General features: G+C 37.6%; 2 protein-coding genes across 6 annotated transcripts in view; one reads left to right on the top strand and one right to left on the bottom strand.

Moving 5' to 3' along the window:
* Positions 1 to 17,993, bottom strand: part of PRKN (parkin RBR E3 ubiquitin protein ligase) — a 766,947-nt gene extending 748,954 nt beyond the window's left edge. Inside the window, exon 1 of the mRNA XM_086743743.1 lies at positions 17,876 to 17,993. Within this exon, the coding sequence (XP_086599869.1) occupies positions 17,876 to 17,882 (7 nt within the window). The 5' untranslated portion in view covers positions 17,883 to 17,993. The remainder of the gene's footprint in view (positions 1 to 17,875) is intronic.
* A 5-nt stretch (positions 17,994 to 17,998) lies between these two features.
* The window catches only part of PACRG (parkin coregulated), a 235,543-nt gene continuing 228,651 nt past the window's right edge, over positions 17,999 to 24,890 (top strand). For 4 of the 5 annotated variants that reach the window (XM_086743755.1, XM_086743756.1, XM_086743752.1 and 1 more), the window contains exons 1-2: positions 18,314 to 18,443; positions 18,760 to 18,948. In XM_086743755.1, the coding sequence (XP_086599881.1) occupies positions 18,802 to 18,948 (147 nt within the window). In that variant the 5' untranslated portion in view covers positions 18,314 to 18,443; positions 18,760 to 18,801. Of the gene's footprint in view, positions 18,092 to 18,313; positions 18,444 to 18,759; positions 18,949 to 24,890 lie in introns of those variants that run through there. The other variant, XM_086743753.1, reaches the window with a different exon arrangement.

Here is a 24,890-nt window from a genome sequence, read left to right as displayed (position 1 = left end):
TCATTTTTCATCTTTTTTGAACATCTGACACAGCAGGTCAAATTTGAGTAGTTCCAGCATTTGCCTGAAATCAATATGACTACTGAAGAATAGCAAGCAGGTATGTCAACCTCTTAACTGAATTTGAAAGAGTATAAGTTTATGATTATAAGTTATTTTTCAGCGTGCTGGCATAAAGCAGCATTCAAAAAAAAACCACATTTAATTTTAAGTTTCTTCTCCATTCTAGTGAAACATACCACACAAAAGAAATGTGCCATTCGGCACACGTAGGAAACCTATAATGAAAATAAGCATGACCAAATAAAAATCTATTCTTAAACGAATAGTTACATATAGAAGAAGGAAACAAAATCCACAACCCAATGGATTCTCTAGCTGGACAATCCCCTCTCTCCTGCCACCATCTCGGAGAAATACTTTTAAGTGTTTCTCTTATTTTGTTCTTTATAGATGGGGGAGTCGAGATATTACTGCCCTCTCTGCATGCCTCACCTTTGGCCAGAAGCTACCTGTCTCCTTAGGAGGGCAGCAGAGATGAATGTACGCCAGCTCTACAGCTATTGTAGATATTGTAGTCTAATCTATTTCTCCAAACCAACTTTTAATTGACATCTCAGACTCTGAATTTCAATGAATCTAAACAGCTGAAGCTTATGTAGCACAGTTTTCTGCTATAACAGGGCAATAACTCCTACTATGCATTAGGTATCTTAAACTCTGTTATCCTCTTATCTAACTAGTACTATTGGTAAAACAAAACTAATATTGTTTCTAGTTGCTGAATGGGACTTACTTATACAATGACTAAATTATCAAAACTGCCTTTACTAGGACAATATCCTTCATTGCATAAAAGTGGAATAAAAAGTTTTACTCTAGGAAATCAGGGTTGTAAGTAATGACAAGGTAACATGAAATACCCCTTCATATCACAAACAGATGTAAGAAACAACTCTTAGTTTAATTTAATAATTACAAGTTATCTCATTGACTACAATCCCTCATCTCCAAAGGTATTTTTAATATGCAAAAGTGTTTTCATAATAGGGCATAGAATGTCAAAACGCATTTTGTTTGAAGTGCATGAGTACTGTTAAAACTGTCCTTTTCTGCAAATGGCAGAAAACAACCCTATATGGAAGATACAAAATCCCCTAACCCTAAGGAGATGAAAATGCATTTCAATATTTTCTTAAGTTCACCATGCTAGGTGATATTTCATTTTTTACGTAGACCATTTTTTGAAAAAAAAAGTTTACAAATTAAGAGTGTACCTATACTGCTCTCAATAAAGGCAGTGTGTGGAAGAGAGGATGGAAGAGGGAGGGAAAGGAGAGGAATCATAGATAAATCCAGTGACCATTTCTAAGATATCCCTTTTGGTGCAGAGAAATATAAAATTAGTTGCTTAGATAATAGATACGATTTGCATTTATTGAGCACACAGCTACAGCTTAAGACACTACCTTCCTGCAGCTGTTTAGTTTCTCTCTCTTTGCTGATCATCAACACTCCACAATGGCTGGCTGAGGTGATGCATTTTTGTGCCCTTCTTTTCCATATACTTTCTTCTGCAGTTAATACACCTGCAGAATCTCTTCTTTTTGCCCTTAGTACCCATGGTGACATTCAACTCCAGTTAGGCTTCTGTTTTTCTAAGCCCATCCTTGCATGTTTGGACAGTATCTCTACACCTCCTGTGTCACCTCCCTCGGCTTCCAGCTCTTGCATACCTCCTTTGTGTTTCAGTGTTTTACCAGGAGCTTCTTGTTAACCCATACCACATTTCCTGCACATCCGGATGGACCACTCAGACTCAGAGGAGATAATCCTTCGGCTGAGGCCCAACTGTGGACTGGAGCAGCTGAGGAGAGCCTCTCAACCTGCTCCTTGTTCTGCTGACTATGCTTGAGGGCAGTAGCCTCTGGCAGAAGTACATTGTTGACTGTTTAATGCAGTAATCTCTGAAGTGCCACAGTAAGGTTGGCTAGATCTTATCTGTCAGAACCTGAAGAGTTGTCTAAAATCCCAGCTGGAGATAGTAGAAAATTTATGTCATTTTGCACTGAAATGGACTGGCATGTAATTAGCCTCAATTAGACAAAACAGCAGCGATGGAAGTAGTTGGAGAGACTTAAACTCTACAGCTATTTTGCAGGTTATTACAACACCTTGTAATAACAGATGAATTACATTAGAATTTATTCAATCTAAAAGCCAATTCAAACTAAGCCAGATAGGAACTTGTGAAAAGAACAAATGTACATGTTGAAAATACAAGTGGAATTGTACAGAAGTATTTCACATATCGCTTTACTGAAAGAAAGTTTTAGTCCAATGAAAACAAAAGCCTAAAAAGTGCCCAAGATGGAAATACTAAGGTGCCCCACAAATACAAAAAGGGCTTGGCTTGGGGTTTTTGTTTTGTTTTGTTTTTTTTAATGAGTGCTTTTCCTCTGAACTACTGTTGATTTATGTCTTAGATTAGAAGTTTCAGCATGTTTGGAAATAGAGGAGTAATTTGGACTCAACAGAAAAATAATATCGCTTTTGAGAATCAGAACCTGTATTATAATACAAAACCAGAACAGAAGTCTCAGCAAGGTTGATGAAATAACTGCTTTCTCTGCAAAGATGTATTAACTACTCCATCTTAAATTATCAAAACTTAAATAACTTAACAAGAGAGCTGCTGCAGTAAAACCACAATTTCATTCCCAGCATAACAATAATCTACAGTCAACAGCCATTACAAGAAACATTAACTAGTGCACATAAAATGAAACGTTCTGCTTCTTATGAGGAAACAAACCAGAATTTACACAAACTTGCACTGCTGGGATGGTTACTGCCCAGTAACATCTCCACTGCAGGTGAGGCTGCATATGCTAGAAGATAGTACTGAATATACAAAGTCTTCAGTTATATTTTTCAGTGACCAACAGTAAACTAGCCAAATTCAAGTTGGATATTAAAGATCATTATGTTTTTAAATAAAGTAGTTAAGTGACAAATTAATAAAAAGAAACATAATTGAGGAAGAGGGACATATTGCCAAATATTAATAAAGATATGATCAATCTCATTTTGAACAGTCGTTTCAAAGGTAGTACTCTCGAGATAAGCATTCATTCTTAGATCTTTAACACATCAGCAACAAATTTCATACATTTCACCAATTATAGAATTCTTAATGCACTTACAAAAAAATTTTAGCTTGGTTGATCTATTGTTAAGACAATACTGCTCTTTAAAATAATTGGGGTTTTTTTTGTTACTTACTATATTGCTACAGAGAACATCTTAAATTTGTAGCACATTATCAGCATAAATAATAGATGGAATATCATAAACTTGCCATTTTATTTTTTCAGTGAAACAGAAATGAAGCCATAAAGGTTAACTTCACAGTAAAGTATTAGCCGATTGCATTAAAGCACAAAGACAGGAGACAGTTATTTATGGAACACTGTTCACCACCATCCTTTTCAAGTTCTACATGAAGGCTAAATATTGATGCATTCCCAAGTCACCTTTTCCCCTTTTTAGTGCTAACAAGTAGGAGTATGTTTTTGATGCTTCCAATTTGTCAAGATCAGGTGAACTGAATGGTTTTACAGAGTACACTATTCCAACTCCTTCAGGGGCTATAAAACCACATTAAACTTGGCTTGTTATTAATAATTCATGGCAACTTCCTTAGTTCACTACAGGGGCATTACTCTTAGAGCATCGTTCTTATTGAAACAACTTAATAGGGAAAGTCAGATAAACAGTGTTAGCGTCAAAATGAGAAGCAGCCTTCCATGAACCCAGGGACATCGAAAGCCCTGAAGAATTTCAATTCTTATAATTTTAAGTCTAAATCCAACATTCTATAGCCCCTTCTAAAAGCTTAAATTTATTTAATAGATGAGTAAAACAAAAAATTCCTTCTATCTACCAAAATTTGGTTTATCTGCCAATTTGAAGTGCCAAATTTCCATGCACTTAGATACACTGCAAATGTATTCAAGCTCTCAATGCTCTGAAATAGACTCCTTTAACAATAATATTTTACTTCAATTAAATATTAAACAAAGTATATCCCATTAAACATATCTATTGTGCACAAATAATATGATTTGGAATTGAAACATTGTTTATTATAGTAAAAAAATACTGAACTACTGAAGCAGTTACTCTTGACACCAATTACTATACATAAACAAAGAGCACAAGACTTCACTCTTCATGGTCATGGAATAGATGGCTCATACAGAATTATGTCACGCATTACTGAAATATTTGACTACACTAAATAGATGGACAGATTCAGAAAAAAATGGTATTCAGTATAAGCATATAAAGGTAAGGATTAGACACTCAAACTACATTTTCGTAATTTACTCAAAGGAGCAAATTTAGCTTTGACACATCAGTAAAATGCCCTGGAAAAAAAAAAAAACAGATTTATACTTAGAGAGTTAGCTAATTCTGGTGCAGAAGGAAAGTAAGTCACTTCAAAAGCTTAGTCTACTCTCTGAGTAAAATAATAACCTATGCACTAAAAACTGTAGTCATATGAAAATTAGAAATCTATCTTTGATTCTTTTAAGTAAGAAGAGAAGACACTGTTAGTGCTTTAACGGCCATTTCCCCCCATAAATACATTTTTGTTAATCCACTACTAGAGTAATGCTGGTTTAAACTTGTATGAGCAACAACATTACTTACTGTAGGCTTTATGCCATCTTTTACACAGGTGTTAAGAAGGAAATGAAGAAAGAAGCCCTCAGACCCAGCTGGCTAGGACAAAACCCTAATGCAAAGGATGAAAAGAACTGTCTACATATGCTCAGTTTTACGACAAAACACATCTATGTCTGCTCATATTTGGGGGGAGATAGAGAGTTTAGTACAAATGCCTGTCATTGAGATTCACTCTTTTTTGTTGTTGTTGTTGTTCTTTTGGTACAAAGCTTATCTCTGGGCTTTGAAGGCAAACACTTAGAACAGTGAATACTCTTCTATCTTGCCCACACCTGTAGATAGGAATGAAAAAAAAATAAATAAATAAAAAGAAAAGGATGTTCTGCTTGAAGGAATGAAGGAGACAAATCAGTATCACTTGTAACTTCTCAAGAGTGTTGTACTCACACACTTTCAGACAATTTCATTCTCTAAGGAAGGGTAAAAACCAAGAAAAATCTTAATTTAAAGAAAAAAAAGGAAAAATAGATACTTTAAAACCACTAATTAATTACTTAAAATATCAAATTTTAGAAGTACATATTACTGAAATACTTATCGAGAATTTTTTACCCAGGACTGTTTGAGAAACAGACAAAAATCCCAAGTACATGTCATCAATACTGTAGGTCCTTCATACAGCACAATAGGGTCACCTATTTGAGTTCCAGAAATCCTGTAAAATTTTTTAACAAGAGATTTTCAGAAAAAATATGAACTTCACAGATAGCGAAATGCAGAACTGACATTATGTTTGGAAAAAAAAATAATTCTGAGACCTATGAATTATCACTAATATCCTAATATTACTCTCAAAAAGCTATACTCCAATGTTGCCACAAAAGGATGGTAGACCCATCACTTACATAAAAATCTGGTAGATACACACCTCTGAGAATTCAAAATGCTCAACAATGCTAATTTTATGCAAAATGTCAGATGCCAGTAAGCATCCACATGAAGCTAAAACTCACCCAGACCACCACCACTTCATTTAAATATGAAGAAAGAATAGTCACATTGGCCATGCAATGGCCTCTGGACCAGTGCTGGAAACAGGAAAAAGCAGGAAGGGGAAAGTTTGTTTTTTCTAAATTATATCACTATCAAAGTGGTATGAATGGTTGCAAGAGAAGGGAAAGCTGGAAAGCACCAAGAAGGAGAACAGGTCACCACCTCCAGCCAAGAGGAGGACAAAGGGTAGAACTCTCCTTCCCAAGTTCTCTGTACTCCACCGCACAGAAGAATGGATCAGCAGAACTCCACTTCCAGCAGCATTTAGAGAATAAAAATTCCTCCCTCCAGCAAGCAGGTTCAACTCATCCCGACCTCTAGGCTTAAACAGGCTTTGATCTGACCTTCCTCATCTATCATTGTAGTTTTCAAGATGCTTGGGTCCAACTTTTTGGAGAAGTAGTTACAGTATTTGAAAATCTAGTATTAAGAAATACAGTATGAGTGAGTGGCTTACCGTAACTTGCAGTCAGTGTCCAGTACAGATAAAGGCTAAAAGGGCAAAGCCTCACAGGTACATGAGGCTAAGCGTTTTACTGCTACGCTTTCAGCATACAAGAAGAAAGGAGGCTGCCTTTATTTGCCTCTATCATCATTTCACAGACTCATTATCTACATACTTGTAAAGGCAAATGTTAGATGAATAGGTTCTAATTATGCTAGAGAAAACAAGGAGGGTCAAGGACTTGGGTACTGATTCTGCATCATCTACACACCACATATTCCCTGGTGTTGCTTCCTGTTCAGTAATGCCCAGGAAAGTTGCTTTTCCTGACAAAAATGTCAAGAACAAACAGAATTTCATTATTGCCATATGGCCAAAACAGTTGACAACCTTCTCAAGAAGTCACTTATTTCTCCTAAGATAGTTGATGTCTATATCCAGCTGGGAACCAAGTGACCCAAACTTTCCTTCTGAAATCTGCATTGTCTTATTTGACTATGCCACCACTGTTGCATTACCGAAGCCTAATTCACTAGCAATGATACATAGCAAGTAGATATACACAATAGTTTCCTGTAGATAAAATGAACAAAGAAAACAAACATTTCCTCATTGTGTATCTTAACCCTCTCCTTCGCACAAATGGCAAAGTAACTCAAAATTCTCCCTCTGCACGCAGTCCTTCATCCTCAAAGGGCTACCTAATCATATTCATGCCTAGAAATAAAATTAGATTTCAAAAGCTGTATTCACATGAAATCAACTATCTGATTTTTTTTTTGTGTATGGCAATTGCATCCTACCAGAACTATATCAATAGTTCCTCTACTAGCTGTGGAGACTGCTTATTTTTTTCAATTTTACTTATAGTAAAGAGAAATGCTGATTTCTTAATATTGAAAAGTCAAGAATGGAAAACATGTTGGAAGTATTGTCACTGTCAGATGAAAGTAGGGAAATGCCAGGCTTTCAGAAGTAGAGTTCACCATGAAAAACATGTTAAGTTTGTCACAAAATACAAGTAACATCAAAACCAAGAGAGTTATTTACTAATATTTGAGTATTACTTGGCCCTTTGAATGCAAAACCCTACACAAGTGAGGGGGGAAAAAAAAAAAAAAAATTCAAATTTTGATGTGATTTTCTGAAGCTACTGTTGCAAAACAGCCTGCTCACTTTAATGCAAGTTACATGTCCTTCAGTCAGGATACTACCTGGCTAAGAATCCAAAATCTCTGCAAAAGGCTAAGTATGTGAACATACAGCATGTGTTCACTCATTTGATATAACGTTAGATTAACTGTATGCCGTTAAATACGATTTTAAAGTATCCGATGCTTACTTTTTAAATGTAAAATTATTTTTATCTCCACATTAAAAACAAAAATTATTAGTTTTAATCCAGAGATTAATTCAGCAATACAGTTTCATAACACCTAAACAGAGCTGCATGCACACCACCATAAAATCAACTTGTGTTAAGTATATATAAATCTCAATAATGCTCAGGTACAAATGGGAGAATAAAGTTATGGACTGAAGAGGTTAGCCAAATTCAGACAGCACAGGTAAACTTTGAGGGCAGCGCTGGGATTAGCTGTGTGCCTCTCATTGATTTTAGTCCAGGTTACTCAAGTCTTGTATTTATCCACAGAACAACTAAGGCAACAGAAATGGCTCCTGAAGTGCCTTCCCTAAGCCTCAGATGTTTAATGAGATTGATGTGGCCAAAGCACTGCACTATACTTTAGAAATTTGAGTTTTAATGTTATTTCAGAGGAGTGCTTGGTACTTTTATAAGGCTGGAATGCATTTTCATTTTACCTGTACTGAAAAAAAAGAGAATGGAAAACAGCAGGAAAGCAGCTATTCTAAGAAAGGAAGGCATAAACTTCAAAGATAGTGCAACAAAGAAGCAAATGAAGAAACTCTTATTTTCCTTTATTAAAAATATGGGAAACAGATTGTGCTCATCTTGCTCAGGGCCAAGAGCCTCATTGTATGGAATTCAGCCAGGCTCTACCACATAGTTCACTAAGGAGTTTTGCTGTGTTAAAGAGTAAACCAGATGGGATATTTGCTTCCAATAAGATAATTCTAAGGGAAATTGTTAAAAGTACTGTAAAAGAAACTTTTCAGCTTCATCTGCTCTTTTATTGTGTACAGTGAGGGCAAGTAGAATAAAAAGTAAACTATGATAAAAAAATTAAATTAAAAACATTAAATCATTAACAAATTTTATAATTTGTCTGCGTCAGAACTCCATCTGCTTCGATAAAGCACACACCAGGCTAAAGCTAGATCTCATACAGCAGCAGAGTTAGTATCAATGAAATACCTTAAAATTATGTAAGGTGACTAAGATAGTCGATGTCTATATCCCAAAGGTCAGCCTGTAGGTTTACATAGCTTGAGGAAAAAAATACATAGCATGTCAACAGACTGCTACACCCAGGGCCTGGTAAGACCTCAACAGACACAGCCTTTTCATTCAAAATCATTATGACATCTCGTGTTCTTTAAAGACCTCATATTTTCCAGATGAGCTACAAAAGATAAAGGAGATCAGGTATAGTTCCTGTTCTTGACATCTTCTTGTAAATCTGACCAACGATTTTTGAAGTCTTGTGCCTAACTGTGCTAGACCAAAATGAAAAGTTTATTTTCCCTTTTTTAATTATATATTTTTAATCAATATCTTAGATTGTAGACCCTGAAAACTGTTCCTGGCAAACAACATTTTCAACATAGGCTACAACCATTTGGTCACAACAAGAAGTTTATTCTTATAGGAAGAAAAAAAGGTAATAAAGGCAATATGTTGTAAAGAAAGCAGCTTAGACACATACTGAGCCTATTACTCCTTAGAAAGAGGGTTAATTATCACACAGAGACAAGCTCCTGCTTCAGTTATCCCCATCCAGTTTGCCAAGCAGAGGTACCTACAACTAAAATATTATGAGTAAAGTGGGCTATATATATTTTTTTATTTTTTAATCTTTCTATCTCAAACTAAAAAACTGCTCTAAGACTCTTCTTCAGGAACTGGTCTATACTAGACTTAGACATTCTAAACAGTCTTTGACTCTGTCCTGCCAAGTTTCTTCAATCAGCCAGAGAGCAGACTGGAATGAAATTGATATGACTGGATAAAGGAAAATCATTTTTTTTCAACATTCAGTTTCAGTAATCTGATTATAAAGCTTTTAGTAATATTGTAATTACTTTGAAGTACTGAACATATGTTTCCACTGAGAGCATTCCACAGAGGACACTGTATCAGAAAAGGGAAGAAACGCAAACATAAATGTACCAAAAATATTTCAGCTCATCAAAAAAAAAAACGAGAAAAAAAAATTGAAAGGAGAACCATATGCCAGAGATGTAATACGATGTTCATGAACCACTCATTTTCATTATCCACTATCCCATTTAACACCAATGAAGAAAACGGAAAATACTTTTTCCATTACCTCAAAACACATTGCCAGAAAATTACAAGATTGGCATATTTTAAAAAGGATAAAAACACACAGAAAATCCCTAAGACAGAAAGTAGCTGAACACTGTTCCTTGAATTTTGAAGGGAAAAATTCAATGAGTGTTAATGCTTCCACTGATGCAAAGGATGTGTTAGAGAAATAGCTCACACAATAGTCTTGAAAAGCCCAGATATTATAGTTTCTTGTGATTCACACTCTTTTGAAGTTAACTAAATATTCTTAGCTCTATACACTGAAAGTTATTAAATCTGATATATTAGATCTGACAGAAGACAGTTCTATTGTCTAAATTTCCTAGAAGAAGAAAAAAAAAAAAAAAAAAAAAAGAATCAATGAACTAAGAGGGGAAATTCACCACTGAGCAAAACATTTAGAAATGTTAAACAAAATATAGAGAAAACAGCAGGATAAACAATAGGGAAATAGTGGAAAAACAAAGAAAAGGAACTAACGAAACTATGCCACCATGCAGGAAGCTTACATTTTTAATAAAACACCACTCATATTGGTCATTGATATCCATGAATGATTTTTAAATGAAATTTACATGAATGAGTTTATGAAATTTTCCGTTATGCAAGGACAATGAATATTTTGTGAAACAGAATCTTACTTGGGTAAGCTAAGTTAATTTGTATAAACAATGCATACCTTGCAAACAACTATACCCATGAAGAGAAACTGAGAGACTGATAAAAAAAGAAACATCTTGCCCCAGAAGGTGCCGAAAGCTGGATGGTTGTAAAAGGAACACGAAGTTAACAAGGATCTGCAAGGGAAAGGGAGAACCAAGATAAGGAAAGAGTAAGACAGCAGACATGGTCCTGAAAGAGCAGGATGATGCCATACATCTGCCAGAACAAAAAAAACACCAAGATAGCCTCAAGCAGAGCAGACCAACTGAAGAGGCCCAAACAGATAAGGAGGGATCCGGAGCACGAAAACATTTATTAAACTAAGGGGATGTATATCCTTGCAGGTGCATAACATTGATAAAGGCTGTGAACGGTCAACAAAATTCCACTAATTAGTGTCCTCAAAGTGAGCTCTCTCACTATGATATGAAAACCACACCTCTAATGCTAAAAGCACCCCCTCCTCAGAGAAAGACTCCCTACTCACTGAGCACGCCAAGTAAATTTAAGAAGTACTCTATCTTTAAACTAACATAGGAAAAGAACTAACCAATTGTAGTTAAGTAGATGTGACCAAAAGGCAGAACTGTTATTCTGAATTGTATAAATATGTAATGCTATTGTAACCAGGTGTTCTAGCTTTGTGGATTTACACCAGGACCCATCTCTGTGCAGAAATGAATTAAATAAATACCTCTGCTCTGTGTGTAAGGTTGGCATACTGCACACCGGGTAAACAAACCCAGAAAACAAAATGAAGCATACCTTGCTTTGGAAAGACAAGTTTGCCTTTTTTTTCCCAGTTTTTATATAAAATAAACAATGTACAAATGTAAATAATTTTGCTTCAGTGCTCATCTATGTCATCATAAGCAAGCTTAGTATGTAAGCCTATTGCTTTATATAGTATGCAAAAAAAACTTCAGGCATGAATAAGCTTTCACAAACTAAAGTGAACAATGATAACAAATGTATTGTTCATATCATCTTCACAAATAACACAGCACAACAAACACCTTTTGATGGCAACTGCTCTCTAAAAAGCTGTGCTTTCATTTCCTACACATTAATATAGTACAACCTTGCTGTCCTTTAAACTGCCATGGAATGGCAAGTTCTTTCCTCAATTAGTATCTTCATTCATCTTTAGTAGTTTCTGAAACTCTTGCACAATAAATCACATCAACTTCTAAATGCTTTTCTTTCATATACTCATGTCAGGATTGAGTACACTCTCAGTAGAAGGTTTAGGCTTAGAGCCTGGAGCAAAGACAAACTGTGACCTCAAATCATAATAGAATGTCAAAAGAATTTCCAAATGCAAGGAAAACAAGAAAACAAGTAAGAATATTTTTGTTTTCTTACAAAAAGTTCTATGCTACAAGGACAAATAATACGCAGCAGAAGAACTTTTGACACATACAAATTTCCAAAATCAGGGTGAAAAAGGGAAGATGTTAATGGCAAAGCACTCCTTGAGAACATTCATTTGATAACCAGCTTCCTTTCATTATTTTAACTTAGCTCAAACCAGCTGAGTATAGAAAATCAGTCTTCCTCAACAATCTTAACTAGAATAAAGCTGAGAGGTGTGGGTTAAAAATTGTATACGGGATCCAGGTAATTTATTTTGGAGATGTTTAATGGGCAATGGCCCATCATTCGCTTTAGATATGTGCGTCAGCATCATTTTTCTCTCCCCTCCAAAGATAAATGGAGAAGAAAATAACAGCATATAATATCACAATTTCAGAGGTCATCAGAGAGGATAAAGCTTTAAAATAGTTCTAGAGCCAGAGTTTAAAAATTCTCCTCCATTGAGATTGTTAGCATTGTTAGGTATTAATTTCTGCAGCCAGCCTCAAATGGTTCCAAAGTCAAAGACAGAGCTCTTGCTGTAAAAATTTACTCTAAATGCTTGGAGATGATAAAACAGGAAAATAGTTAACATGGTTAAAGTCTCTGAAGCATGTAATTTACAATGCCACTTCTTTTGGAAAACATTGTGATATATTTAGAAGGAATTGCTGAAGATTTTGTGGCTTACTCATGATACACATGTAGCCACCATTAAAAACAAACAAACAAACAAAAAAAACCATCACTGAAGTGTCCTACATGAAGCTACCACATACCTAATGCACCATAATTGTGACAAGTTATTTACTGAAATCTTTTGGCTGAACTCATGACAATTCAGTAATCAGCCTGCCTTCTTCAGAAGAGATGCATATTTACCAGCACAAACACCAGCTATCACTGTTCAAGTTTCTCAAGGGCATGAAATAAAAGCCAGTCTCACGATTAATTGTTCATTAGTTTCCACCCTTAAGATTGCTGAACTCAAATTTAATATCTGACTAATGGCGAGAGAACTTAAATGATTCTTCTTGCCTCATTTTAACAGAGATTTTTGTCATAATGTGGCAAAATTCTGACAATTATTTTCATATGGCTCAAAGAACAACTTTGGTGCTACAATTTTTTCCTGGGTCAAACACTAACAATACTAACATAGACATGAAGACGCTTATTGAGAAGAGTGATGAAACCTACAAGTTACTGCTTAAAAGCTGGTTTCATACAATCAGGCAGACTCAGTCTGCCTCAAAAAGTGCACAGCAATGAACTAATTCTTTTTCCATCTTGCACACCCTCAGAATAAAAAAAACAAGAGGGTAGCAAAGGATTTTTATCCTTATTTTGCAAGGTCATCCATCTTTCCACTCCTTTTGCACTGATCAAAATACAAAGGGACTGGGCAAGGCCTAAGGTACAACATTTAGAAACCAAAAAATTGTTAAAATACAGATTTTAAAGACTATAATTTACCATACTAAAATTTAGTAACTTAATGATTATGAAGTCCTCATAAAATGCAAACATTTACAAGATGCCACACACTGTAGTTCAGAAGGGAGAAATCACATATTGTGAAATAATTGCCAATTGTATATAATTAAACCTTGCCTGCTAATTATCTCCAACCTTTGTGGGGGCGTCGTGCGAATTCTGGGTATATAGCTGTACATTTCTAACATTTCCATTTGTCCTTCTTTTAGTGGAAAACTTCATACATCATTGGCTATATTTTGTGTTAGAAGTTGATTTTCAGCCCACCAATACTTAAGTACAGTGCATAAAAAAAAAAAAACATTAAATAATAAAATTAGCTAAAAAGAATGAATTGTATCTTTTTACATAATCCTGTTTAACAAAGTAAGAAAGTTTCCACTAGTGGTTTTACTTTTGAGAGAGTAAAAAATTACTAAAGTTACTAAACATAGTAACTTGAAAAACCTGCACCATTCTCAGTATTGTTTGCTTCTGTGGCCTGACCCCTTACACAGCTGACAGTTCCATGATACAGCTTATGGCAGTCCCAATAATTTACTTCAGTAAATGGAGATAGATGTGTTTCCAATTAAGAAAGCTATTCCACCTCTTAACACAATGTTATCAAAACAGAATCCAGTAACACCTTCAGCTTCCAATGTATCTACAAAATACACATACATTACTTTGGCAGGTACTCTTAAGCTGTAGCATTTGCTGTTATGCATTACAAAATAATTTTTAATTTCCATATTTTGTTAGCATAGGCCTTTTCCTAATTGTGTCTGTGAATAAGTCAAATTTGAAATTCTTAATGTTATTCGCATCTCACAGATAGGCTGGACCAAATGTTTTGACACTGGATCCTGTATTTACACATTACATATGCAAAAATTTATCTTCCCTGCTACGAAAGTTGTTTTCAGTTTATCTTTCTTTGTCACTCAGAAAAAGAAGAGAGGAATTTGAATACAATCTTCTCCTTTACAATGCCTTTTGTCCAAAGGACTGTGAATCCTTTGTCAGCTCTGGATATGTTTTCAACATCAGCAGGAGCTGAGCACACTCTGCAACAACTGAGGATGAAGATGCATAAGAAGGACTAAACAAATAGATCAAAAAGCACCCTGCTAAAATGATTTTGTTCCATTTTTGCTGTCTCCTTCTGTATTTTCTGCTTATGTTGAACTGACTTTGTTGTTCACTGGAACCTTCTTTCAGGATGCTATCCAGCAAAAATGGACAGATTTTTTTTTGCTACAATAGCAAGTTGAATTAGTTCAACAGTCAAATTAGTAATATGGTCAGTGAGAGGAACAAGGCAGGATGCACACATGGCAGCAGAGAATGGGAGGGAAAAGCAAGGGAAAAAGAAATGGTGGCAAAACCTTTTAATGATTGATTCGGCTAGATCAGAAGTCACTTACACAGCCCCAACACAACAAGAGTTCAGCACAATACAGAGTCAGATCTTTACTTAACCTACATACATATACATTCACTGATCACAACAAAGTCACTGAGAAAATGCGAATGCAGAAAAATCTGGGGGAGAGGAAGCAAGCTGACAAAAAAAAAAAAAAATCTGGAAATATGACATGAAGAATCATAAATTTAAGGTAAATGGTAGCATAGAAGTTGTCCACAGGAACTTTTTCATCTACAGTAAATTCCTTTCAGGACTGGCTGACAGAAAACAATGAAGTACAACACAGATCCTTCAATCAGCGGATATTCAGCTCATTTAACTTGCATTGCTGTTACAAATACAGAAAGCAGCGTGAATTTGGCTCCCCAATGGTCAGTAATTTATGCAAGGATTCCTGTCTTGCATCAGTCAGAATATAATCACAGAATGTTTTGGGTTGGAAGGGACCCTTAAAGGTCATCTAGTCCAACCCCCCTGCAAGGAGCAGGGACATCTCCAACCAGATCAGGTTGCTCAGAGCCCCATCCAACCTGGCCTTGAATGTGGGATGGGGCATCTGCCACCTCTCTGGGCAACCTGTTCCAGTGCTCCACCATCCTCACGGTAAAAAATTTCTTCCTTATGTCCAGAATAGATACATGTAGTATTCTCTAGTCAAAATGAAAAACACTAACTCCTTCACTCATATAATTAAGTATTTTTCATTATTAAGTAGAGTTCTATAGAGAAATTTCCTCAAGTCCTTAACTGAACAGCCCATCAGCAAGTAGTATAAATAAATTGTAATGTAACTTTAAAAAAAAGCAATACAGGCATAAGCACAAGGACTGCTGAGGCAACTTAAAAGTGAAGTACATCACAGAATGATCTTCTAAAAGCATTTATAAAAGCAAGAGCCACCTTTACTATTCACCTTGATAAACACTTTTAAATATATACCAAAGAATAACAATTCCAGAAGCACTCACGAACTCAGTGCAATACCATGCCTGTGTCAGCTGCCACGGACTTTCCAGATAAATATGTCCATGGAATTTCTACACAAATAGACTGTTACATAATTAACTTGCTGTTATGATATTCTAAATGGAGATGTCACACAGATGAAAATAAATACAGTTACACATTTTGAAGGCCTCCCTCAAGGAATAACCTCTCATTGAAAATAAGCAAATATTAATTTTTTTTAAGATAATATGTTTGCAGTCAGAAATTCATTTATAAGCAAATCTTTCTCCACCAATCTCTGTTCAGTCAACAAAAACTAACACGACAGGAGAAAGCAATAACAAGCAGGAAAGTAAATCATATGAAGACTATTAAAAGGCAGTTATACAGTCAATTGTCTAATCTCTTTTGGAATGATAGGTTCTATGGAAAAAAAAATCTTCCTCAGCAAAATATGTTTAAAAATGTCATGTGGGGAAAAAAAAAAATAATTAAAAAAAAAGTTCAGAAAAGGACCATGAGCATGGTCAACAAACTGGGCACAGATTACACAAATTATTTCACCCTTCCCCTCCTTCCCCCTATTTGTCATGGTATTCCCAGCTCAGAAGTGTTCAGAGGAGACTTTTCAGAAAGCAGGAAACTGGACTAGGTCTCTACATCATACAATTTGAAAAAAAAATTATTCTATTTTCAGAGTGAGGGGAGGTTCACTTTTTCCCCACTAAAATAACAGGTTGTTGCTTAAATCATTTAAGGTTGTAAACTCATGTAAAGCTGTGTTTATAAATTTGCTACTAATTGTTATGTACATTGCATAATCAATATTCACAAACATTTCCAGCTGCCACGGTGAAAATAAAATGATAATTCCTCAGTTATATAAATGTTACCTTCACGTGTAGTAAGTAAACATTTAGATTTCAGTATGAGGGCTAGAGGCATCAACTCTGTAAGCACATGGGCAGTCCCTTATGTACACTCACTTTTCTAAAGCATTAAAAAAAACAAACACACACTGCAGTTCTGTAAATACATGTATTTTATATACTACAGCAAGACATGAAATCAGCAGAGAAGATAATATTGCAAGATGAAAGACAGTGGACTATCTGACCCCATGTGCTTTTCTTAAGCCAAGACTTTAATTTAAAATATTCTCTGCTACATAAGGAAAAAAAACAAAAAACAAAAAACCAAAAAAAACCCACACTCCAAATGACAGGAAAACTGAGTAAGGTCCCACAACTAGGAAGAGATCATTTGCATACATCTTTATATAAACTGAAAACACTATATAAATAACTGCTTTTAACTTTGTTTTTAGCTTTTGCAAAGCTGATACCCAAATACTGCTAAGAAAATATGTCTAGTTGAAAGACCCATAGCATTCTTGGACACTTTTGAGATGTTTAATTTTAAAACAATAAATATTTTGACAATAAACTGTATGCTTTTCAACTTGATCAGGTCTTCTACAGACAGCAACTGTGACACCTACATTGAAGATGAAACAGCAAGCCTGAGAAAGGACAGGAATTGTTAAAGTACAAGTGCATTTCCTACATTTTATAGCTTTTACTTTAAATAATTCACAAAACTTAAAGCAGGATTAAATGTGTAATGAGAGGCAAGGACTACAAAACAGATCTTGTAATTTGTGGGACTCCCCAGGTATGGATTCATCTTACAAATAACAGAGCAAAACCCAAAAAAAACCCTCAAAAGCCAAAACTGAAACAACCAATTCACGTCATACCAGCATTAAAGGGTACAGAAGTCAACTCAAAGACCAAATGGTCAAACTCACAACACAATCAGGCCTACGTTCCTTCTTTTTCAGATCCCCTCAAGTCCCATGCCAGACCAATAACGTGTGTATATACAGGGTCAAAAATGTTCACAAATCACGCAAATCTTGCTCAACAGCAATTACAATCGATACACTGAACGGAAATGTAAAAATTATTTTAAAACGATCTCAGTCGCAAGTCCTGGGTTGGCTGTTGGTGGGCCACCCCCTGCCAGAGGGGCAAAGGCGGCGAGCACTGACCCCTCGGCATTTTGGCCCCGACTCCTCCGCCCGGCCCCGCGAAGTGTTTTAACCGAGGGCACAGCAACGACGGCGGCGAGGCCACAGCGCAGCCGGCTCCCCCTGCCCCGGCCCGAACCCTCAGGAACTGCAGCCACCGGGCGCCGCGCCGGCTCGTCCCCGCCACCCACAACCTCCCCCCGGGGCCGATGCAGCAGTGGCGGCGGCGACAGCGGAGGGTCGGGCAGGAAAGGGAGGATCAGCATCCGGGCTCGCTCCCTCCCTAACGCGCTCACTCACCTATCATGGCGGCGGGGGCGGTGGCGGGGAGCAGAGGGGCGGGGCGGGAAAGGGAGGCGCGCGCACGCACCCTTGCCGGCCGGACCCGCCGCTCGAGCGCTCCCCTGCAGCCCCGAGCGTCGCGCGCCCGCAGGCCGGCCGGCGCGAGCGGCGGGGGCCAGCCGGTGGCGGACTGCGCATGCGTTGCGTTGGGGGAGGGCCCGCAGGGCCCTGTGGGTAACGTAGTTCTCGCCTCTTCGCCCCGCCCAGCTCTCCTCACGTGACCGCTTCTCTCCCGCTTCCCGCCCCCGTTAATTTTTCTCTGTTAATTTCTGTCGAGCGGTGTGATCTCCGCCCGGCTTTCGGCGTGTGGGCTACACGGGGGTGGGGCGGGGGCGAGGCGGGGGGGCTGTTGCCGTTGGGGTTTCTCTGCTGAACCTCGTGCTTCCCCTCCGCGCACGTGACCCCCGCCGGCGGGTTGTTGACGCGTTGCCTAGAGACGGGCGCGAGGCCGGGGACGCGTGCTAGCGCTGTGCTAGCCCCGCCCCTAACGGACCCCGCTGAGAGACCCGGGCGGGCGGCGCAGGGGGTGAGGGCGGGCGGGAGCCGGCGGGGTCGGAAAGGGCCCGGGGGGGGCAGGAGGGGGGCAAGACGAGCGGGTGGTGGGGGAGGGCTGGGAACAGGGGAGCGGGAGCCGTTGGGAGGAGGAGGAGGAGGGCGAACTGGGAGACAGAAGGGGGCTGGGGGACGAGGCAGAGGCGAGGAGCCCTGTCAGGGGCAGGGAAGGCGCGGGAAGGGGGTGTGCGGCGGGGAGGTGTCCCTGGCTGGAAAGGGGACAGGGGTAGACTTGCTGCGTTTTTTAATTTACTGAGGGCAGGCCGTTGATATATATTTTTTTTTCCCAGCCTGTATTTTGCTTCTTGTCCGTTGCGGAGGCTGGTGGGGAGATGGTAGTGGAGAAGGAGGGCTCAAGCCCCTCCAAGCCCGTAGGTGACAGGTTCCCCCAGCAGCAGGAGCCACTGGGGCACGTGAAGAAAAGAAAGCAGCAGGTCTCCGAGGGATTCACTGTTAAAGCCATGATGAAAAACACCGTGGTATGTTTGCTGCTAGTATAGAGATGGCGTTAATTAATTTACTCTCACGCATTCAGGATACATAGAGAGTTAGAGCTGGGGATGAAAAGTGTCAGGGAGGTGTGTGAGTTGCTGAAAAATTTATCTGGAGTTTGCTGGTTGCTGAAATTACCTTCAGACATTACAGAGGTATTGTCATAAGGTAACGGTCTGTGCCTGTGGAGATCGTGATGCTTCGCCTCCAAGTGTATTGCTTTGGTGCCACAATTTTTCTGTATCATCTTCTATTTGCAACGCACATTCTATTAAACTGTCAGCCTCTAGAATTGTGTGCAAGGCTTACTACCTCATGTTTAGCAAAATGCTGTGAAATGTTACTGTAGTATTATTTGAAAGTGTTTTCATATACTGGCACAGTGTGGTATAAATATAATATGAATGTCACATAGGATGGCAAAGATCTGAATACTAAACTGGAAACAAATGTTAGTTCTCCATCTCAGAGTTCAAAGAGAAAGAGGAGTTGATCCAGAAAGCTTCCGTTTCAGTAGTAGTCCCAACTTCTCCTGAATTTAGAGATATGTGGGTGAAAATACTAGGATAAAGGCCTTTCAAATTACTTTATATTGTTTTGTCTACTTTGGTCAAATTTTAGGAATAAAAAAAAGCTTCAGAATGCAACATGTAAGTTCATGAGCTAGTATGAGCACACATCTGTGCTTAAATTCCCAAACTGTATTTTTCTTTGTTCGGACATAATTCAAGGTGTTAGCAAGTCTTGTGTTCTCCAAGTTTTCTTAAATTTTATGTATTCTTCTCACAACAGTTACAAAATACATTATTTCCCGTGTTTTCTTGAAACAGTCTTCTTGTTGCAGTCTCTCTGGACTTGTTATCTGTAAGAGCATCTTCTTGAAAACCTAAACAAGTCCATCTTTAAACAGATTTTAACTGGAGTAGAAATTGTGTACATTAAAAACTTTCTTCTTCTTAGTAAAACTAAAACATGTTTCACCTTAATGGGAAGAATACAAGGCAGAAACAACCAAAAAAATTCCTTTGGTTTGAAGTTGGTTTTTTTTGTTTGTTTTTAGTTCTAGAGATGTGTGAAATACACATCAACACTTCAGTGAGTTTAAGGATTAGTTTGAAAAGACATTTCCTCTTCTCTGGACAAAATTAGAGTCATGGATATTTGCACGTATTTGTTGACACCTTGATATGTAGAAGAGGCTTGATTTTGTCTAGAAGAATCTCAGCAGTTTCAGTGGAGTTTGAGAAATATAGATACAATTTTTAAAAAGCAGCTTTCACTTGTTAACATAACCAGCCATGAGTTTAATCAGAATTTACCTTTTCTTTTAAATATTTATAGCTCTTTACCTTTTATGGCTGCGATTCTAGCTCCCTGAACATTAACAGACTGTTAAATCCTGTGATCCTGTTGTTAAATAATAGCAAACAGGTAAATCTGCTGCCTTTGGAGCTACTCATTGAATCACAGAAATGATGTTTTTTTGACGTGGACCTCTGGAGAACATCTAACTCAACTTCCCATGTGAAGTGGGCCTGTCACTAGCACTAGATGGGGTAAATCACGGGTTTCACTAGCTAAGCTGACATCATCAGAGATTCCCTGACTTCTCTGGGCAACCTGTTTCATTGCTGCCCTGCCTGCCTGCACCCCTGCCTGCCCCCTCCGAGCCCTGTCAGATGTGGGATTAACAGTGTTCTGTCCTGCTGTGCAGGTTCTGCTCGTAACTGGGTAGGAAGCAGTGAAACTGTTAGAGGTCCTGGAAGATTCTTGGTGCCAGGGCTGTATTTTGTAAAAGCTCCGAGTGAGGACAGGCAGCCATTGGAATCATTGCCTGGAGGTCAGTGTGCAAAAAATCAGGATAGAGTAAGGAATATCTCACTGCCACTATCTGTGTGCAGAAGTGGATGCCCCTTTTCTCTTTTCCAACAACTGGTTAAATGGAGCTTCAGATTTATTAAGTACTCACTTGTCAGAGGTTGACATGATCGATGAAGTGCTCATGGAAGGCTTAGGAGCTGACTGGAGGGTGGAAAGCACAGCAGGCAAATATAGTTAAGACATGGTAATTCTTTTTGTTAACAGCATGACAAGGCACAGGGTTGTCAGCAACGTGTTCAGCATCTCCAGGTCATACAACTAGGTACAGATTAATAGCCTTGGGTGCAAGCATGCAGTAAGTCTTAAACTCTTAGCACAGAGTCTAAGATATTACCATTATGCATATATGTCTGTAAATATTGCAGTAAAGGTTTCAGAATTCTTTGATGTTGCTTTTACAAAGAGCATTTTACTACATGGTTTACATTTTCATGAAAGTTTCTGGATAAAGTTTTCTTCCCAAGTCTATTTTCATAGCCAGTAGTAAGTACAGAGATTAAGTACATACAATATTCAAGACTTTTCTCAGCTCTGGCTAAATCTAAAATTTACTTATTGAAATACATTACTTAATAAATATTCTCAAAAAAAAATTGCTCTTGAACTGGAGAAAGGGTTTTGTTTTATGTTATTCCAAAACTGTAAATGCACTATAGCGATTTAGATTAAGAGCAAGATCCAATAAAGGTCTTCTACACTAACAAGCTAGGTACGATGACATTTACATTTTAATAGTTTTGTCCTCCAAGCGGAATCAAGAATGCCATGTTATGCGCTCATACTTCACATCCACTGCATGGGTAGAATTAGGAATATAATTAAAAATTAATATACAGACTAGCAAGTAGAAAAGTGTCTGTATGTGAATGTGGACAGCAGGAAGATATCTCTATTCACTTCTGCTCCTCTCCAAATGGTTACTTTTCCTATTATCTGCAGCTGTACATGAAAGAATAAAGTGTTAGTGACTCCTCTTCTGGAATGCACTTTTTTAAGGAGAAGATTCACTTTATTACTTAAGGCTGATTCACTTTATTACTTAAGGGGAACTATAGAAAGGGAATTCTGGTCTATCTCCCAACATTTTAAAGATTCTTAACCAAAAAGTTACAAGATTACTGAGGTGAAAAAGATTGCAGAGGGAAAAATCTCCACATGTCCTTTCAAAGTGTTGTTACTGTGCTGCAAAGAGTTAGGATTCACAGGGCTAGAAAGGGGCAAGGTAGGAACTCATTAGATGGTATATTTTAGTGCATACATCATTCATGCAGGAGTTTTGGAAGCTCTGTTTTTTGGTATTTTATGTCTATCATTGCTTACTAGAACAGATCTAATGCTTTTGGAGTAGGATTGGAACTTCAGACATCCCGTCCTGAGTGCTGAGCCAATAAAGCTATGAAAGGATGTTCTTTTTTGTTCTGTTTTTCCTAAACCTTGAATTCCTTACTACAAAATTATGGAGCTTTAGCAGGAAAGGAGGCGTTTATCTTTCCTCTACAGGTCCTATTTTAGTAACACTGCCAGGGAAGTTGAAGTATCCTTCTGCATCATATGAATTTGCACTCCTCTGGCCAGAGTACTGAATTCAGATTTTCTTCCTGTCTTAGTGTGTAAACCAGTAGGTTTTATATAGAAGGTACCGCTATTACATCCATCTGTGTTCCATGAAAGTAGATGTACTGCTGCTAGTAATGGGCCACATCCAGCCTGTGTGTAAGGGATAAAGTGAGAATGTGTACTAGATGGCATTAGAATGGGAGTGATGCTAAAAATTGTCTTGTTTCTGGATTTAAAAAAACAAAACAGAGCTATTCAACATGGGAGAGTCTTGGCTATGTGCAGAAGCACTGCTCCCATCTTCTAAAAGAAGTGTAATTGCTTATAAGCAGGAAAAAAGTTCATTTAGATTACAGTTCTGGATTTTCATCTCTCTGTTCCTCATTTAGGAGTCTACAATCTGTATGTATTGGACTGAGTTCTCAATCTTTGTTGTTTAAGCTCCTCTTTCAAGCCATTATCAGTAATGTGTATTGTGAAGGACTTTCTTACCCTTTACCTTTTGATAATAACTCATAGCAAGGGTTTCATTTTAACCATAGAGGTAACGTGATTGTTTTAAATTCTGAAACTTACGGTTTGATATTCTATTCATATTCATCCTCATTGTGTAACTAAAAGTACTTTTGTTGTTTATCTTCCAGCAGTAACAGTTTCTGATCTGATTTTAAGGCTATAGGAAAGCATTGTTTACAAGAAAAAGGTTTTACCTTTATATTATAATAGCTAATTTATTGGAAAAGGCAGTACATTTTGGGGCAAGGAGATGTCAAGTTAAAGGAATGTTTTGATAAATGTTTATTGGGCAGTAGTTTGTCATTCTTGGAGGAATTGCTCCAGTCTAACAATAGCAATTTTGTACAATCTACGAGTGTACTTTAGTGAACAGTGTGAGTCAATTTAAACTGTTGGTGCTCTGGAAGGCAGTCCTGTCTTCTTCCGGTTTCAGGCTGTGTATTATTGCTGCCCCTTGTCGTGCGTGCCCGCATTTGTACAATGTTGGGTGATCAGGGAACTGATCCTGATGAAAAATACTCCAGCCTGTTTAAGCTAACAGTGTCAAACTGCATTCTTTCAGCTTGAGGCAAGTGAAGTTTCTATCGCCAGGCTCCTCTGTCCTGCCCTCCTCCCTGTCCTAACTGCATGCTTCCATCTCTCCTTTTGCATTTACATTGACGTTTCTTGCAACTGCAGAGGAGACTGGATCAGCTCTAACAGCTGTTAAGCTAACATATGCAAGGAGGAGGGGAAACAGGAATATGTTGTCAGCACAAGCTATGTGGGTGGGAATGTCCCTCTTGGCAACATCACGGTCTTAATTCATTTAAAACCACTTACAAAACTGAGTTCTAGCAGGGTAATTCCACAAGCATTTAAAGCAGCATAAACTTGCACCACAATTGAAAGGTGTGGTTTTATCCCTGTATATTCTTTGTGCAATAAACTTTTGCAAGGCCGTGCAGTGAACTAGACCAGGGTCCTGTTAAACCGAGATTAAGAGCAGCTCAGCATTTTTTTCACAGCAGTGCAGACTTGACATATATTTCGCTAACAGTCTAAGCTAACAAAAGTTGTGGCTGCTACACCCCTGCCCGCTTCTGCTGCATATTTGTACCTCCTCCTTTGTGCCAACACACATAATAATGCACCTGAATTGATAAGCACTTCAATTGCATTAGATCCAAACATTAAAAGCTTCAATGCAAGGAGGTTTTTATTTCCTCTCATAAAGTTATATGTCTTTCCAATTCCATGCTTGTTTTTACTGTAATGACCACATTGATAGTATAATGTACAAGCAGAATACACAGGAAAAATACTAATACTTAAGACCATAATGTCTTCTAAAAGCCTATATTTCATATTTTGTTTTCCAGCTATAACCTACATGGCTTAATCATATTGCTCTAGTTATTTTAAAAGACTTTAAAATCAGCCCTTAATTTTTGCAAATGTGGAGGAACGTTGCTATTATTCATAGTTACAGTGCTAAGATGGTAAGATTTGTTTAATATCCTCAAGCATGAAGAGATCATGCTATTTCATTTATGAAAATACGTTACACACTTGAATCTCCAGTAAATCTTTTTTTTTATAATTCAATCATGTGACTTAAAATAGATAATAAGTAAATTAGCAGTTAGACTCCATTTCATGCTTTTTATTGACATTTCTTGTTGTTTTAAATCACTTTGTTTGATTCACGATATTTTTTTGTAGAAAAAGACCTTGGAAAGGTTTACATTTCACACCTAGAGGAGGTAAATGTAAATTGATTTTTAAACATTATGATAGTGATTTTTCAAGACTCTACTGCTAATCAGTTTTTTATGAACTAATGAATAAAATATTCTAACTGGAGATAATTACAGAGACAGTTGTCAGATTCTGTCAGTACTTGCATTCAAATTAAACTATTTTAAACTTTGCAAACTGAAACTAATATAAAAGAGCAAATGTCAGGCTAAGTTTTTTTTAAGTATATAAGAGA

This window comes from Chlamydotis macqueenii, chromosome 3 (genome assembly GCF_036417535.1).
Source record: "Chlamydotis macqueenii isolate bChlMac1 chromosome 3, bChlMac1.mat, whole genome shotgun sequence".
Taxonomy (NCBI): domain Eukaryota; kingdom Metazoa; phylum Chordata; class Aves; order Otidiformes; family Otididae; genus Chlamydotis; species Chlamydotis macqueenii.
This window is presented reverse-complemented; position numbering and strand designations above follow the sequence as displayed.